Here is a 17,716-nt window from a genome sequence, read left to right as displayed (position 1 = left end):
AATACGTAGTATTAAGGCAGATTTCCAATCATTTGCAGATGTGATCCGCTTTAAGTTTGGTCCGAAACCTTCAAATTTGTACAGATGACGGCTGAAGAAACCTTCTCATCGATGGACCACTCCTGTACGACTGAGAGTTTACACAGACGTACAGTAAAGTATCGTTATATCGATATTCAAGGGAGTCCGAAAAATATCGATATAACCGGGATTATCGATATATCCGACCCTGTTTGCGTGTAATTTTCTCCGCGCGTGCATATAAATAGTATCGATATAACCGGGACTATCGATATATCCGATATCGATATAACGAGACTTTACTGTATTTATGTAACGTTTAGTTTCACTCTATTAACAATGTGAGTTGAAAAGACTGTTAATATATGCACGGTGGACACACTACCTCTTCCTCCCTCCACCTCTACATGCCCTCTGACCGTCTCACAACGATGGGGTGCAGAGCTTTCAGCCGCTCCGCACCGCCAACATCTGTAGATATCGACTACCCTTCCTATTTCACCACATCTCGGTCCTGAAACTCCACTGCTCTGTTAAACTTGCGTTTAATGTCAATTATTCTGCTGTTACTTTAAAGCATTCTACCTTGTCCCTTTGTCATGACCTTTCAATCTCCGTTCCTTTGGTTCGTCTTTCTGCCTCCACTTAATGCCCTTGACGTCTCAGAACGAGGCAGACTTAGGTCGACCGCAATTAAATATCGATCCCTATCCTACTATTCAAATTCACCGAAAATCCCACCTGTTTACCCACTGTTTCATGTCAATTTCACTCGGTGTTTTTACCATTTGTTTAGCCATGATTTATGTTTTGTGTGTTTCTTGTTGAAAGTGTCCTTGGTGTTCCAGAAGGCGCTTTAAATTAGATCGAATATAATTTGTAAAAAAAAAAATCCCGATCCTGTTGCAACCACTCATCGAGTGGGTCACTGCCCCATTGCTCGGACCTTACCAGAGGCAGAAGCTTACGGTTTCCAGTATCCGGCTTTCCACCTGCGCTTTCTGACCGATTCTCGTGTTTCTCCCGGGTCTTTCAACTCACTCTCGATTGGGGTCTCTCCATCTCCGACTACACGGCTACTGTCTCCTTCTACTCTCTCTCTCTCTCTCTTCTCTCTCTCTATATACTACTCTTCTTCTTATATTATATATATATTATATAATATATATATATATATATATATATATATATATATATATATATATATATAATATATATATATATACAGTGAGACCTCAACTTACAAACACCTTAACTTACAAACTTTGTCTTACAAACGTCAAATTTATGAAAATTAAACCTTATAATAAGCACTATTTTCATAATACACACCCACCACGGCTGGCGGAGTGATCTTCGGCGAAAGCACACGACCGAACAGCACCAACAGTCCTTATGGATAATAAGGATAGTGACTCTCCTTCCATAAGCCATCAACGACCATCAAAAAGGTAACAACTTCATTTTACAGCACAGTTTATTTCTTTAATTACAGTCCTCATGCAATTTGACCTTCGACCTCTAACGCCATTCCATCAAGCCATAAATGGCCATCACAAACGTAAATAAAGTGACTTTATGATACAATGCAGTGTATTTCTTTCATTGCAATACAATAGCACATTTATTATACATAGAAAAAGGTATTTTATTTTATTCCCATTTTAATGGTTTCCTATGGGATTTTTTTTTTTGCAAGTTCCAACCCTGCTCCAACCTCCCAGTGTTTTCTTTGCATATTTTCGCCAGACACTCCGATTTCCTTTCACATTCCAAAAAAATACATGACAGGAACACCCCAAATTGTCCATAAGTGTGAGTGTGAATGGTTCGTTTCTGTGTCTGGTTGGCACCATGTTTGTCCCCCGCTGATTGCTCGAAGTCGGCTGGGATAGACTCCAGCACTTCCAGGACACTCGTTCGGAAAATAAATGAATGATTAAAAAAATATAAAACCTATAAACGCAAACTCACTTGTGCGTTGTCCCTTTGTTGAGGAAAATTTGCTTGACGTGTGGATGTTGACGAGGTTCCCAAATGCTCATCGATACCATGAATTCAAGGTGAGCAACTTTAAATAATGAACCTAGCATAAAAACAACACCGCATCATTGAGTTGCATGTTTATTAGCATGTTTATTAGAATTTGCACTGAAGCAATGTTTAATTCATTTACACATACTTGAATTTTTGCACCTTTCCCCAGATGAGTCCACATCCGAGTTCAACGGATTCATACGGAATACACAGAAGCCTGTCACTCTGGTGACATTAAATGAAAGTAGAAAAATGTGTTTCTATCAAAGGTTAGATACAAATTAAAAGAGATTATAAAATACTGCTATTTCACAGATTAATAAATAAAAAAAGAAATCATGAAACAAGAATAATGCACTGCACCTGAATTGTTGTTCTCTCACTGCGCGACCGTTGGTCAGAAAACAGTGCTTGGCCTGTGTATTCCAATAAATTCATTTTCATTAAACCGATATGAGGAAGGTTGTCGTGTGTGAATGCAACGTTTCTCTCATGACACTCAAGAATAATATGAATGAAAACAGAGGAATGATATACAGCAACGCCACATTACTGGCGTCAAGATTGCTTAGAGTGCGTCATGCTCCAGGTGTAAGGTCCTTTGAAAGAGGGGTCTGGCTGTCCCACTTTGAATCATTCAGTGGCTGGCTAAATCACGGCTAAGTGCAAGGAAGGAGAAGGATGAGCTCAGCGAGAGGCAGTCGTCATATGTGAGGTGAATGAATACAATGATGTGGATGCTGCGGAGGAGGGGATCACGGGTCATGCCGGCGGCCAAAAGGAGAAGTCTCTTTCCCACTGTGCTCCTTCCCACAATCCTGCCTGGGATGATGCCTTTAGGTCGGACACAAGACTGGAGAAACAAAGCAAGGGATATTGCAGTGTCTGGAAGTCATGACAAAAAGTTAGCGGACACCAGGGCAGGCAACTTTTCAGAGTCGCCTGCCCTGGTGAAAAGTCAAAAAAGTTGCCTGCCCAGCCATAAAGTTGCCTGCCCCATTTTCCCCAACTTGAAACACAATAATAAGCCTAATCTAAAAAAAACACATTGTTGCAAAGTATTAAGGATTGATAATCTGAATATAGAACAGAACAACACTTTCAAATGGACCTAGCACAAATGCTCCCTTGCTAATTGATGGTAAATCTCCCTCACTGATGATTTTGCTCCAGTTGTCGTTTGTCCATACACATGTTGCACAATGCAATGTTTGTAAAAGTTGGACGCCCCAGGCGTTATTTCAGACACTGGATATTGGTTTATGATATTTAGTCACCAAGGATTGCTTACACCAATGATGTAAGCCATTAAACATATCCATCCATTTTGAAAAAAGCTTATCCTGAAGGGAGTTGACTGGTCGCCAGGGCTGGTTATCTTTACCTTTTAATATGTAGTCAGTTAGCAGGGTCGGCACCTTCTCGCTGTCTTCTTTTATGGCTAAAAGAACTGCATGACAAAACCTGTTACTCCATAGTTTAAGTCCATTCCGACCACAATTATCACTTGGCTGGAAACATACTTTTTGTGAACATCTGCAGGTCGTCAACAGATGGTGGGCTGCCTTTCTTCTCATAAGGAATGACAGTGTTCAGATACTAGAAACAAGTGTGAAAAAGAACATTTTGAAAAATTTGATCTATAAGTCACTTTCAATTTCAAATACCATATTTCCCGCACTATGAGGCGCTTCGGAATAGAAGGGACATACAATAGAAGCTGACAGTGCCTTATGCCTCCATTAGGTGGTGGCACACTGAATGAAATGCAATATAATAAAATAAAACATTTAAAACACTACGAGAAATACGCTTTTATCCAAAAATAATGATTGTCATCCTATAAGGCGCACTGTGGGTTGTTGAGAAAATCGGATGCTTTTAAGTGCGCTTCATAGTGCGGAAAATACAGAATTATATAATACAGTAAAGTCTCGTTATATCGATATCGGATATATCGATAGTCCCGGTTATATCGATACTATTTCTATGCACGCAAGGAGAAAATTACATGCAAACAGGGTCGGATATATCGATAGTCCCGGTTATATCGATATTTTTTCGGACTCCCTTGAATATTGATATAACGAGACTTTACTGTATCATCAAAATTATAAAATGATGATTTTTAAAGACTATATGTATAGATATAAGATAGATATTGGATGGATGGATGGATGGATGGAAAGAGAACGCGTGAACGAGAAAGAGAGACAGACAGACAGACGGACAGACAGACAGACAGATAGATAGATAGACAGAGAGAGGTAGGTAACGAGGTAAGTAGATAGCATTTCCGCTAGTCTGCTGCTCAACAAGTAGTTAGTGGTATGTAATGTTTAATCGATGAGAAGGTTTCTTGAGCCGTCATCTGTACAAAAGTGAAGGTTTCGGACGTTTCGCCTCCTATCCAAGAGGCTTCGTCAGCGAACTAAAGTCTGACTGGTCGTATCGGCCCTATTTATATATCCCTAATGTCCAGCCATGGCGGCGCCGGACACAGCTATGATTGGTCCCTACTCTCAGGTTGGGGGGAGCAGAGGACCACTCCCTGTGGCCCCACTGATTGTTCCTACATTCCTGACTAATGGCTGGCCCGTTTCCCCCACTCCCAACGGTATCACCTCATCAGCATTACGAACGTTGCCTAAGTAGGCTATTGTATGAACGATCCAAATTGAACCTCACCCCACCAGACCGGTTTAAAGAAGGATTTTGTTGTTTTATAAGAATCGCTTCTTTTACCCCCCTTTCAAACCATCTATGTTCTTTCGCTAAGATTTTAACCTCATTGTCGTCAAATGAGTGGTTGCTAGCTTTTAGGTGCAAATGTACTGCCGATTGAGGCCCACTTGTATTATCCCTGCGATGTTGTTAAAGTCTTTTTTTGAGAATTTGTTGAGTCTCCCCAATGTACTGCTTTTTACAATTTTCATTCTTACAATGTATGGAATAAACTACATTACTTTGTTTTTCATTTGGTAGCCTATCTTTTGGATGCACTAATTTTTGCCTTAACGTGTTTATCGGTTTGAAATAAGTAGGAATTTTGTGTTGCCAAAGGACTCTTTGTAGTTTTTCAGAAACTCCTGCAATGCAAGGTACTGCTACTCCACTCCTTTTTGTATCTTGAGAATTTTTGGTTTCATTCGCTATTCTTTCTTTCTGACATTTGTTGAATGACCACTGAGGGTACCCACAGTTAGTGAGTGCTCTCCTGATATGTTTTGACACCTTTTCTCTACCTTCAATGCTTGTTGGTATTAGTTTAGCCCTATGCTGGAGGGTTCTGATAACTCTGATAACTAATGTAAAGGGTGGTTAGAGTCAAACAGTAAGTATTGGTCAGTGTGCATAGCCTTCCTAAAGACTTCTGTTTTGAGCACTCTGTCCTCTTTTATAATTACTTTACAATCCAAGAAGGCTAGTTGGTTCTCTTTAATGTCCTCACGAGTAAATTTAATGTTGATGTCTACAGAGTCGAGGAGATCTGTGAAGGATTGAATTTCTTGTTTTTTAATTATGACAAAAGTATCGATCACATATCTAAACTAGTGTCTAGGTTTTGTCCCCGGGAAGGATGTGAGGGCCTGTTTCTCCATCTCTTCCATGTACAGATTAGCCACTCTGGGTGAAACTGGTGAGCCCATAGCACAACCATGAATTTGTTTGTAAAATTTCTCCCTAAATTGAAAATACGTAGTATTAAGGCAGATTTCCAATCATTTGCAGATGTGATCCGCTTTAAGTTTGGTCCGAAACCTTCAAATTTGTACAGATGACGGCTGAAGAAACCTTCTCATCGATGGACCACTCCTGTACGACTGAGAGTTTACACAGACGTACAGTAAAGTATCGTTATATCGATATTCAAGGGAGTCCGAAAAATATCGATATAACCGGGATTATCGATATATCCGACCCTGTTTGCGTGTAATTTTCTCCGCGCGTGCATATAAATAGTATCGATATAACCGGGACTATCGATATATCCGATATCGATATAACGAGACTTTACTGTATTTATGTAACGTTTAGTTTCACTCTATTAACAATGTGAGTTGAAAAGACTGTTAATATATGCACGGTGGACACACTACCTGTTTCTCATTCCCTGTACTTCCAAAAGTCTGCCTGATGCCCGTCTGCAGGATGTTCGATAGTCCCTCCATACTGAAACGCTGCATGCCGAAACCAATGCACACAAATCAGACTATTACAGGGGTATAGATACTAAACTGTCGACAAAATAGTAGCTGTATTTTAATTCTTCGGACAATCTGGGGGCGAGTGACTTGGAGTACAATCTGATCCACACTGTAAATTCCAGCATTTTTGTGGAAGCCATTGATACTTTGAAGACTTCCATAACGATATCCAAGAAAGCGCGTGCAGTCATTTTAACCGAGACATTTTGCTTTGCACAGCAGGAAAACCCATTAGCTTGTTTTCCCTCTATCTGTCTACAAGAGTCGACTGTACTGAGTTGTTACTGGCTTCAGAAATGTCTCCCACTTGTAAAGATTATTCCAGGAAGATCCTTTCAAGGCTAATGGGCCTGAGATCCATTATAAGACCGGAACTCGCAAGCAGTCGGCTTTCACCTTTCTCTAATCTAAGCATGCAATCTGAATATTTTGTTTCATATTAACACTCACGCAAGGGAAAGAAAGAAACATGATCGCACATTTTACGGAAACTAGACATTTGCAATTTCTAAAAAAAACAAGTATATATTCTTCATTTTACCTTGACAGGCATGCTTGCCGTCTTTTCCACACGAGGGGCAGTGCCGGTATTGCTGGCGATCACAGACACCGCACCCACTCCCCCCTGCAGGCTCAAAGCTTTATCCCGGCGTCGGCGTTTGCTACTGTCTCGCTGCTCCTTCTGCCTGTTCTGCACTTCGATCAGTGCGGTGATGAACGTGTTCTTCACCTCTTTTTCAAACTCCAGCTCGTCACGTCTGGCCAGCTGACTGACCAGTTCTTCTGAGTACTCTCGGATCGCGGCTTCTACGCGGCGCAACAGGTCAACCAGTGCGGAACTGGGCATCAAAGTTAGGCCTGCAGAATGGAATGGGAGATGTGGAAGGAAAGGAGGATTGTTTTTCATTATAAAACTGCTTTGGGCAAAGAAAAATTGATCATGTGGGATAGTTTATGACTCTGCACTTGTGTTTTCCTGCCTGACCATAGCAGTAAGGGTAACACCTAAGAATCAAAAGTTTACATATTCCCCCAAAACAACAACAATTGTGGCATTCATTGTTTGTGTTTTTTGTTTATCCTTTACATTGGGGTATTGATCACAACTTCCTGTTCATGTCTTTGCTTTCGACGTATGCGTTTGTTTCGTCAATTCTGCTTCTGCTGTCAAGGCCAATTCACATTGGCTGCGGAAGTCATCAAATGTTACCTGTGGAGGTGAGTCTCCATTTTTGGATGCATGAATTGAAGTTACATAATTACCGTAAATTCCCGACTATAAGCCGCTACTTTTTTCCCAAACTTTCAACCCTGCGGCTTATTCAGTGATGCGGCCAATTTATGTACTTTTTCTAATGGCCGCCTGGGGCGCTAGAATATATATATATACAGTAAAGTCTCGTTATATCGATATCGGTTATATCGATAGTACCGCTTATTACGATACTATTTCTATGAACGCAAGGAGAAAATTACATGCGCGCAGGGTCGGATATATCGATAGTGCTGGTTATATCGATATTTTTCGGCCTCCCGAGAATATCGATATTACGAGACTTTACTGTATATCCTTTGCCCTTTATCTATGACCACGATATCTGGTCCATTACCATCTAGTCAGTCTGTATCTGGAAGTCCCACAGGATCTTTGCTCGGTCATTCTCCACCACCTTGGGAGGTGTTTCCCATTTTGACCTTGGGGTTTCCAGTCCATACTCCGCACAGATGTTTCGGTAGAGTATGCCAGCCACCTGGTTATGGCGCTTCATGTAGGCTTTCCCTGCCAGCATCTTACACCCTGCAGTTATGTGTTGGGTTGTCTCAGGTGCCTCTTTGCACAACCTACACCTTGGGTCTTGCCTGGTGTGGTGTGTTCAGGGCCTGCTCTTGAGCAGCCAGGATGAGTGCCTCTGTGCTGTCCTTTAGGACAGCCCTCTCTAGCCACTGATAGGACTTGATGAGATCAGCCTCCTCCTCCTCTTCCTTCCTTACGGCTTGTGTACAGTCTCAGGGTTATGGATTTGGGATGGAACCCTCCATGCATTGTGAGGACTTTTCGGGTTTTAACATCCGTGGTCTGAATCTCTTCCTTTGGCCACCTTATTATTCTTGCAGGGTATCTGATCACTGGCAGGGCATGGCTGTTTATTGCCCGGGTCTTGTTCTTGCCATTGAGCTGGCTTCTGAGGACATGCCTCACCCGCTGCAGGTATTTGGTTGTAGCCGCTTTCCTTGTTGCTAGTTCGAGGTTGCCATTGGCCTGTGGTATACCAAGGTACTTGTAGCTGTTTTCAATGGCTGCTATTGTTCCTTCAGGGAGTGAGACCCCTTCAGTGTGGACTACCTTGCCCCTCTTAGTCACCATCCGAGTACATTTCTCCAGCCCGAATGACATCCCGATGCCGCTGCTGTAGATCCTGGTTGTGTGGATCAGGGAGTCTATGTCCCTTCCGCTCTTAGCATACAGCTTTATGTCATCCATGTATAGGAGGTGACTGATTGTAGCTCCATTTCTGAGCCGGTATCCATAGCCTGTCTTGGCGATTATTTGGCTGAGGGGGTTCAGTCCTATGCAGAACAGCAGTGGGGAGAGTGCATCACCTTGGTGTATGCCACATTTGATGGAGACTTGCGTTAGTGGCTTGACATTGGCTTCAAGTGTGGTTTTCCACATCCTCATCGAGTTTGCAACGAAGGCTCTCAGGGTCCTGTTGACCTTATACAACTCCAAGCATTCATTGATCCATGTGTGTGGCATCGAGTCATATGCTTTCTTGTAATCAATCCAGGCTGTGCACAGGTTGGTATGTCGGGACCTGCAGTCTTGTGCGACTGTTCTGTCAACCAGCAGCTGATGTTTGGCACCTCCAGTATCTCTACCAATGCCTTTCTGTGCTTTGCTCATGTATTGATCCATGTGTCCACTTATCTTAGCCACGATGATGCCTGACATGAGCTTCCATGTTGTGGAGAGACAGGGTATTGGCCGATAGTTGGAAGGAACTGCACCCTTTGAGGAATCCTTCATGATCAGGATTGTTCGCCCTTCGGTTAGCCATCCTGGGTGAGTCCCATCCATCAGCAACTGGTTCATTTGTGCTTCTAGGCGCTCGTGGAGTGCTGTGAGTTACTTTAGCCAGTAGGTGTGGACCATATCCGGGCCTGGTGCCGTCCAGTTTTTCATACCTGAGACTCTTTCTTGTATGTCTGCCGCTGTGATGGTAACTGGGTTCTGTTCAGGGAGGTTGCTGTGCTCCTCTTTCAGAGTCACCAGCAATTGTGCACTGCTGTTATGTGCGACCTCCTTCTCCCATATGCCTTTCCAGTATCTTTCAGTTTCCAACCTTGGAGGGTCTGCTCTGCTGTTAGAACCCTGCCACTGAGCATACACTTTCGCAGGTTGTGTCGCGAATAGCCTGTTTATTCTTCTGGCCTCATTCTCTTTCGTGTACCTCTTTAGGCGACTGGACAAGGCCTGGAGCTTTTGTTTGGCAGTTTCAAGTGCTTCAGGTATGGTTATCTGCATGTACCTCTTGGGTATTGGCCTTTTATTCACACCTCTCTGGATCTCCATCAATTGACTCACATCTTTCCGAGCCGCCTTGATCATAGCCTACAACCGTTTTTTCCATGGTGGGTAACGAATCTTGTGGCTCTGACGGTTGCTCTTGTAGCCAAGCATCTCTAGCATCTCAAGGATCACTGATGATATATATATATGATGATACTAGTGCAGCGTGTTCGACCGGAAACAAATTCCTTGTGTGTTCTACATACTTGGCAATAAAGATGATTATGATTATGATTCTGATGACGTGATGACACAATGACGCGATGACAGTTCGCCGCCAACGCGATGACAGTTCGCCGCCGCCTTGAGAGAATCAGAATCATGAAACACTGGACATGATGTTATTCTGTCCGTTTGTGCCAATGGATTGGATTGGATTGGATTGGATTTGCCTTTATTAGTTATTAGTCAATGGATGGTCCGCGCATGAGATTTAGCCTTGATGTTGAGAGTGATGTGGGAGCTGTGCCTCAGGGATGGAAAAGTTGTGAATTTGGGACACATCATCAGTAGTGCTCCAAAGAATCATTTGGTGTTTCAACCTTTCATCACTAGACACCCTCATCGATGGTGGCCAGCGACAGATTGATCACGCCCGCGCTTGTGTCCCATGCCTAATCAGATGTTGAGAAGCTGGTGGGGAGGAGGGGGGGGGTCTTAGGTTGCTGATCTATGAGCCCAACAAGGGTCCTTCCTTTCATCCAGATCCAGTGGTTGCTTCTTTCTGCCGCTTCGGGGAGTGATCTAACTGTGTGCCACGAAGCCTGTCCATGGATGCTCAGGTCTTTTAGCAGTTTGATGGTGGAGGAAGCCACAAACCCTCTACATCCAACTTCAATGGGATAGACCTTGGCTTTCCATCCTCACTGTTGCGCATCCACTGCGAGTTCTGCGTAGCGCAGCTTCTTGCGCTCATAGGCCTCTTCAACTGAGTTTTCCCACGGGACTGTGAGTTCTGTGATGTAGACAGCCTTGAGTGAAGGGGACCAGAGCACCAAGTCTGGTTTTAGGATGGGGGCTGCAATCTCCGCTGGGAAAACCAATTGCTGGCCAATGTCAACCCGCATCTTCCAATCCCGGCCGGGGCCTGTATAGTTGTCCAACCTCTAGTTTTGCAGGAGGATGGTTGGGCTTTTTCTCTCCCTCTCGGATAAAAGTCAATGCTGCTGTGCTGGAAGTGGTGGCCATGGGCAAGGAGTTGATGGTATTCCGCTTGCTCTCAGGAACAACTGCCAAACTCTTCAGGACCTGGTTGTGCCTCCAGGTGTAGCGGCCTTGTTTGCGTCCCGGTCCGGCCTCCCTGTGTGGAGTGCGCATGTTCTCCCCGTCCTCCGGTGACCTCCCACACTCCAAAAACATGAATGGCAGGCAGATTGACCACTCCAAATTGTCCCTAGGTGTGAGTGTGAGAGTGACTCTTGTACGTCTTTGTGTGCCCTGCGATTGGCAGGCAACCAATTCAGGGTGTCCCCCGCCTCGTATCCGAAGCCAGCTGGGATAGGCTCCAGCAACCCCCGCGACCCTAATGAGGAATAAGCGGCACGGAAAATGGAGATGGAAAAAGGCAGCCCAGTAGTCGAGTGGCGAGCACGCTGACTTCACAGTACAGAGGTTGTGAGTTCAAATCCCGCTTTCGCCTCCCAGTGTGGAGTTTGCCTGTTCGCCTGCCTGTTTTTGCGGTTTCTTCCCACATTCTGAAAACACGCATGGCAGGCCGATGTAACACTCAAAATCGTCCCTAGGTGCAAATGGTTGTTTGTCTCTGTGTGTCCTGCGATTGGCTGGCTACCAATTCAGTGTGTGTCCTGAATTGGTAGTGTCCCCACTTTGTTCCCGAAGACTGCTGGGATAGGCTCCAGCATCCTACGCAGCCCTCGTGTAAATAAAGCGGTCCAGAAGATGAATGAATGAATAATGAAAAAAATAATAATCTGAAAACTAGCGATTAGTTAAAAAGAAAAATGGTGAAAATATCAAACCTGCACGAAAAAGTAATTGAAAATGACTAAAATTACATCAGAAAAGTAACTATGATGAAAAATCCTAAACTATTACACCCTTGAAGCACTGTTGCATATATAATTAATGTAAATGTTGGTTCCACCTTCATAAGAGCAGTTGTTGTTGGAGGCCTGGGATAGTTGACGGATCTCATCCAGCAGGGACAAGCGAGTCCTGGGGGAGCAATGGCTGCCCTCCTCCTCATCCTCTTCTTCGGTTTCACAAGGGTCTGGGGAGTTTTCCATCATCTCTGCTAGCTCTTCAATGACCTTGTAGAAAGAAAGAAAAAGCAAGACAAAGACTGGATGAAATGAGAGGATACTTGAGTCATCTAGCTGCAGTCTATGGCTGTTGCAAGGGTGACAGAGTTATTTTACTGATGACTTCATTCATTATAAATCATGGGCGGCCTCGTGATCGAGTAGTTGACCTCGGTGCAGAGGCACCAGGTTCAATTCCAGCTCGGACCTTCTTGTATCGAGTTTGTATGTTCCCGTGCCTGCGGGTCTGGGTGCTTTGGTTTCTTCCTATATTCCAAAAACATGCCGACTGAGACGGCTGGGATAGGCTCCAGCCCCCCCCCCCCCCCCACGTCCTTAGCCAGCGACAAAGTGGATAGTAAAATGGGATGGATTATTATTCGTTTCGCTCAGATGATGCTAACGACTCCCCTTAGAAAAATATGTATTGACATCATTACTTTTGGCAGATTCATGTTATCACATACCTGCCAACCTTTGAAACCAGAAAAGCCTAGTGATATGCAGGGGTCCTGAGGCCACTGGCCCTGGTCGGTGCAGGGGGGTGGGGGGTAAAGCACCCCTGAAGCCACATGATTTTTAACATGACAGCTACTTAAAATGAGGCTAAAACACCATACAAATGTTGAACAATGTCAAAGATATACGCAAACAACAATTTTGGCCAGCCAGCATCTCACTCTCACACAGCAATCGACCGTGTAATGGCACCGGAGGAGGGTGTCCACCGTCCAAGGCGAAAGCCGAGGCGAGTGGGCGTCGGCGCTCGCAGGATGCATCGGCGGCATCGCGTTGGTAGCATGGAGTCGGTGGGATTGCGGCGGCGAGAACACGGCGGCATCGCGGCGGCGAAAACGCAGCGGCGAGAACGCGGCGGCGGGAAGGAGGCGGAGAGAACGCGGCGGCGAGATTGCGGCGGCGAGAACGCGGCGGCGTGTACGCGGAGGTGGGCCAACTGCCGCTGCTGCATTGCCGCCGACACGATGACAGTTCGCTGCAGACGCGATGACAGTTCGCCGCCTCCTTGAGACAGTTCGTTCTGCTTCGGGGCAAGGTGGCGGGTCGAGTGCGTCGGCGCCGCAGACAACTGCGGGGTCGGGCCGCGCGTCGGTGCGGACAGCGGGGTAAGGCCGGGGAGAAGACCGAACACCGGCGACGCAGACCAACGCCCACCCGCCCCCGTGCCGTCAGATTGTGTGCAAGTCATTTAGCACCGAGTCTCTATTCAACATTTTGAATGGATTTCGACTTACGGCCATTTTGACTTATGACTGTTTGGTCGTAAATCGGATGCTTGAGGTTAACTCAAACTCAAGTAATTTTCACATTTTCTTAAAAATAGAAGTATAACTCCTGGAAATGCTCGGGAGTTTTCCTCACAAAACGACAGTAGTTTTCTTTTACTTTTCACACTTTTTGTTGATTTTTCTCCAGCAGACGCCATTACACGATAATGCTAAAAACGATGCTAACCCTTCAGTCTCGATTGCAGGAACCACGTGCACGCGCAATTCATTGAAGGGAAGCTGGCACTGTGCCAATCGCCTGTTCTCGTGTTTTGAATGAATGTTGACTACTTATGTTTTTGACAATTTCTGATTTATTGTTTTTATTGGAAACCATAATTTTCATTATTAACCCATAACCCGGAATGGCCTTATGAAAATCGTCGTTTTTCTGGCAAAACCGGAGTAGTTGGCAGGTATGTTATTACTGTGACCACCTTGAGTCGGGACGGACCTCTGTGTGTCGCTTATTATATTTTTTTACTAAGATAAATTGAAGGCAGCCAACGTAAACACGCACCTGATCTGCTGTGATGAGAGGCTCTTCATTCAGACAGTTGGCATTGTCGTTCTTTTCATTCATTTCCTCCTCCTCCTTTTCATGGATCTGGAGAGACAAAATAAAAGAGAGCTTTGCGGATAGAATGAACTGAGTGGCATGAGCTCTGTTTTAGCTTTAAAAAGTCAAACATGACATTGTGTGGTCTGTTTAGTAAATAAAATGGGAACTCTTTCCCATTTTAAATGGTGTACAATTGTTCACTATTTTAGTTAGAATTACATGAGTAATTAGTCTCATTGTAACTTGGCAATGCATCTAAAAATTAATAAATGCATCTTAGAATGTAAAATGTTTTATTTTGCTAAATATTTAATATATAGTATTTTATATATAATATAAAGAAAAAACATACTTGGTAAAGACAATAAATAATTATTAATATAATATAATAATATTTATGCATTATAAAATATGTGTATCTAGACAACCGATTATTTCATGAGATAATTAAAAATTGAAATTATCGAACAGGAAATATATAAAATATGAGATCAGATTAATTATTTTTATACTGATTGTTTTTTTAATTATTATTCATTTTCTGCTCAGTACCAAAATTCATCACTTTGCTGCTGTGAAATGTAAATTTATCCACTGTGAGATTAATAAAGGCAAATCCAATCCAATCCAAAACTGTTTGGTGCATATACAGTAAAGTCTCGTTATATCGATATCGGATATATCGATAGTCCCGGTTATATCGATACTATTTCTATGCACGCACGGAGAAAATTACATGCAAACAGGGTCGGATATATCGATAGTCCCGGTTATATCGATATTTTTTCGAACTCCCTTGAATATTGATATAACGAGACTTTACTGTACTTCCTTTCATATTTATTTTTTCAAAGCTTGAAAATTCTTTCCAACAAGCTGTCTGAAACTGCATCAATCAAATCATCCATCCCTAAATCTAGGCAACATTCTATTGAGGTAGGAGGAGGTTTTCAGATGAATTGTCGACTGATTGGTTGTGCAAGTTGTGTCAGCATCATTCTGTGCATTTCAAAAGAATGGACCAGCCAGCAATGGATCTCACCCTGACATGAAATTATTATTATTATTAGTAGTAGCAATAATAATAATAATAATAATAATAATAATAAGTATTATTATTATTATTAATGTAGCCACAAGGGAGCACAAGCCAGTGTCTTATTGTGCCGGTCCCAAGCCCGGATAAATACAGAGGGTTGTGTCAGGAAGGGCATCCGACGTAAAAAAAATTGCCAAAACAAATATGCGAATCAAACCTATGAATCCCATACCGGATCGGTCGAGGCCCGGGTTAACAACGGCCGCCATTGGTACTGTTGACCTTCAGGGTGCCGGTAGAAAATGGACTACTGTTGGTTGAAGAAGGAGAGGAGGGAGGTGTGCCCCGAGGAAAAGAGAGAAATGGAACGCCAAGAGTATACAACTAAGAGTAGGAACTTTGAATGTAGGAACAATGACAGGTAAAGGTCGAGAGCTGGTTGACATGATGCAGAGAAGGAAGGTTGACATAGAGACCAAGTGGAAGGGAGCAAGGCTAGAAGCTTAGGGTCAGGATTTAAGTTGTTCTATCATGGTGAAGACAGAAAGAGAAAAGGAGTTGGGGTTATCTTAAAAGAGGACTTTGTTAGGAATGTCTTAGAAGTAAAAAGAGTATCAGATAGAATGATGAGTCTGAAGCTAGAAATTGAAGGCGTGATGTTCAATGTTGTTTGTGGGTATGCCCCACAAGTAGGATGTGAGCTGGCGGAGAAGGTTGGACTTTGATGAAGTCATACAAAACATCCCGAGAAGTGAGAGGGTTGTAATTGGTGGAGACTTAAATGGACATGTTGGCGCAGAAAACAAAGATGATGAGGAGGTAATGGGCAGGTTTGGAATCCAGATGAGGAACGCTGAAGGACAGATGGTGGTTGACTTTGCTAAGAGAATGGAAATGGCTATTGTGAATACATTCTTTCAGAAGAGACAGGAACATAGGGTGACCTATAAGAGTGGAGGCAGAAGTACACAGGTAGACTACATTTTGTGTCAACGGCGCCATCTAAAGGAAATCAGTGACTGCAAAGTAGTGGTTGGTGAGAGTGTAGCCAGACAGCATAGGTTGGTGGTGTGTAGGATGACGCTGGCAGTGAGGAAGATGAAGGAACCAAAGGCTGAAGTGAGGACAAAATGGTGGAAGTTGAAAAAGGAAGAGTGTTGCGTGACATTTAGGAAGGAGGTAAGACAAGCACTGGGTGGGCAAGAGGTCCTTCCAGATGACTGGCAAACTACAGCGAACATAATCAGAGACACAGGTCGGAAAGTACTTGGTGTATCGGACGCGATGACAGTTCGCCGCCAACGCGATGACAGTTCGCCGCCGCCTTGAGAGAATCAGAATCATGAAACACTGGACATGATGTTATTCTGTCCGTTTGTGCCAATGGATTGGATTGGATTGGATTGGATTTGCCTTTATTAGTTATTAGTCAATGGATGGTCCGCGCATGAGATTTAGCCTTGATGTTGAGAGTGATGTGGGAGCTGTGCCTCAGGGATGGAAAGGTTGTGAATTTGGGACACATCATCAGTAGTGCTCCAAAGAATCATTTGGTGTTTCAACCTTTCATCACTAGACACCCTCATCGATGGTGGCCAGCGACAGATTGATCACGCCCGCGCTTGTGTCCCATGCCCAATCAGATGTTGAGAAGCTGGTGGGGAGGAGGGGGGGGGTCTTAGGTTGCTGATCTATGAGCCCAACAAGGGTCCTTCCTTTCATCCAGATCCAGTGGTTGCTTCTTTCTGCCGCTTCGGGGAGTGATCTAACTGTGTGCCACGAAGCCTGTCCATGGATGCTCAGGTCTTTTAGCAGTTTGATGGTGGAGGAAGCCACAAACCCTCTACATCCAACTTCAATGGGATAGACCTTGGCTTTCCATCCTCACTGTTGCGCATCCACTGCGAGTTCTGCGTAGCGCAGCTTCTTGCGCTCATAGGCCTCTTCAACTGAGTTTTCCCACGGGACTGTGAGTTCTGTGATGTAGACAGCCTTGAGTGAAGGGGACCAGAGCACCAAGTCTGGTTTTAGGATGGGGGCTGCAATCTCCGCTGGGAAAACCAATTGCTGGCCAATGTCAACCCGCATCTTCCAATCCCGGCCGGGCCCTGTATAGTTGTCCAACCTCTAGTTTTGCAGGAGGATGGTTGGGCTTTTTCTCTCCCTCTCGGATAAAAGTCAATGCTGCTGTGCTGGAAGTGGTGGCCATGGGCAAGGAGTTGATGGTATTCCGCTTGCTCTCAGGAACAACTGCCAAACTCTTCAGGACCTGGTTGTGCCTCCAGGTGTAGCGGCCTTGTTTGCGTCCCGGTCCGGCCTCCCTGTGTGGAGTGCGCATGTTCTCCCCGTCCTCCGGTGACCTCCCACACTCCAAAAACATGCATGGCAGGCAGATTGACCACTCCAAATTGTCCCTAGGTGTGAGTGTGAGAGTGACTCTTGTACGTCTTTGTGTGCCCTGCGATTGGCAGGCAACCAATTCAGGGTGTCCCCCGCCTCGTATCCGAAGCCAGCTGGGATAGGCTCCAGCAACCCCTGCGACCCTAATGAGGAATAAGCGGCACGGAAAATGGAGATGGAAAAAGGCAGCCCAGTAGTCGAGTGGCGAGCACGCTGACTTCACAGTACAGAGGTTGTGAGTTCAAATCCCGCTTTCGCCTCCCTGTGTGGAGTTTGCCTGTTCGCCTGCCTGTTTTTGCGGTTTCTTCCCACATTCCGAAAACACGCATGG

The 17,716-nt window shown here is 44.4% G+C and overlaps 1 protein-coding gene across 1 annotated transcript; it reads right to left on the bottom strand.

Annotated features, from left to right (window-relative positions):
* Positions 1-2,132: 2,132 nt before the first annotated feature.
* On the bottom strand, positions 2,133-14,037 carry fez1 (fasciculation and elongation protein zeta 1 (zygin I)). Its single transcript, XM_089016538.1, has 7 exons — positions 13,905-14,037; positions 11,942-12,107; positions 6,808-7,124; positions 6,159-6,239; positions 3,582-3,657; positions 3,443-3,508; positions 2,133-2,911 (listed from the first exon to the last, which is right to left on the bottom strand). Exons 1-7 carry the CDS (start codon positions 13,965-13,967, stop codon positions 2,895-2,897), a joined length of 786 nt encoding a protein of 261 aa, XP_088872664.1. The 5' UTR covers positions 13,968-14,037; the 3' UTR covers positions 2,133-2,894.
* Positions 14,038-17,716: the final 3,679 nt, after the last annotated feature.

Source organism: Hippocampus bargibanti, linkage group LG16 (genome assembly GCF_051943395.1).
Source record: "Hippocampus bargibanti isolate YZ-2025 linkage group LG16, ASM5194339v1, whole genome shotgun sequence".
Lineage (NCBI taxonomy): Eukaryota > Metazoa > Chordata > Actinopteri > Syngnathiformes > Syngnathidae > Hippocampus > Hippocampus bargibanti.
This window is presented reverse-complemented; position numbering and strand designations above follow the sequence as displayed.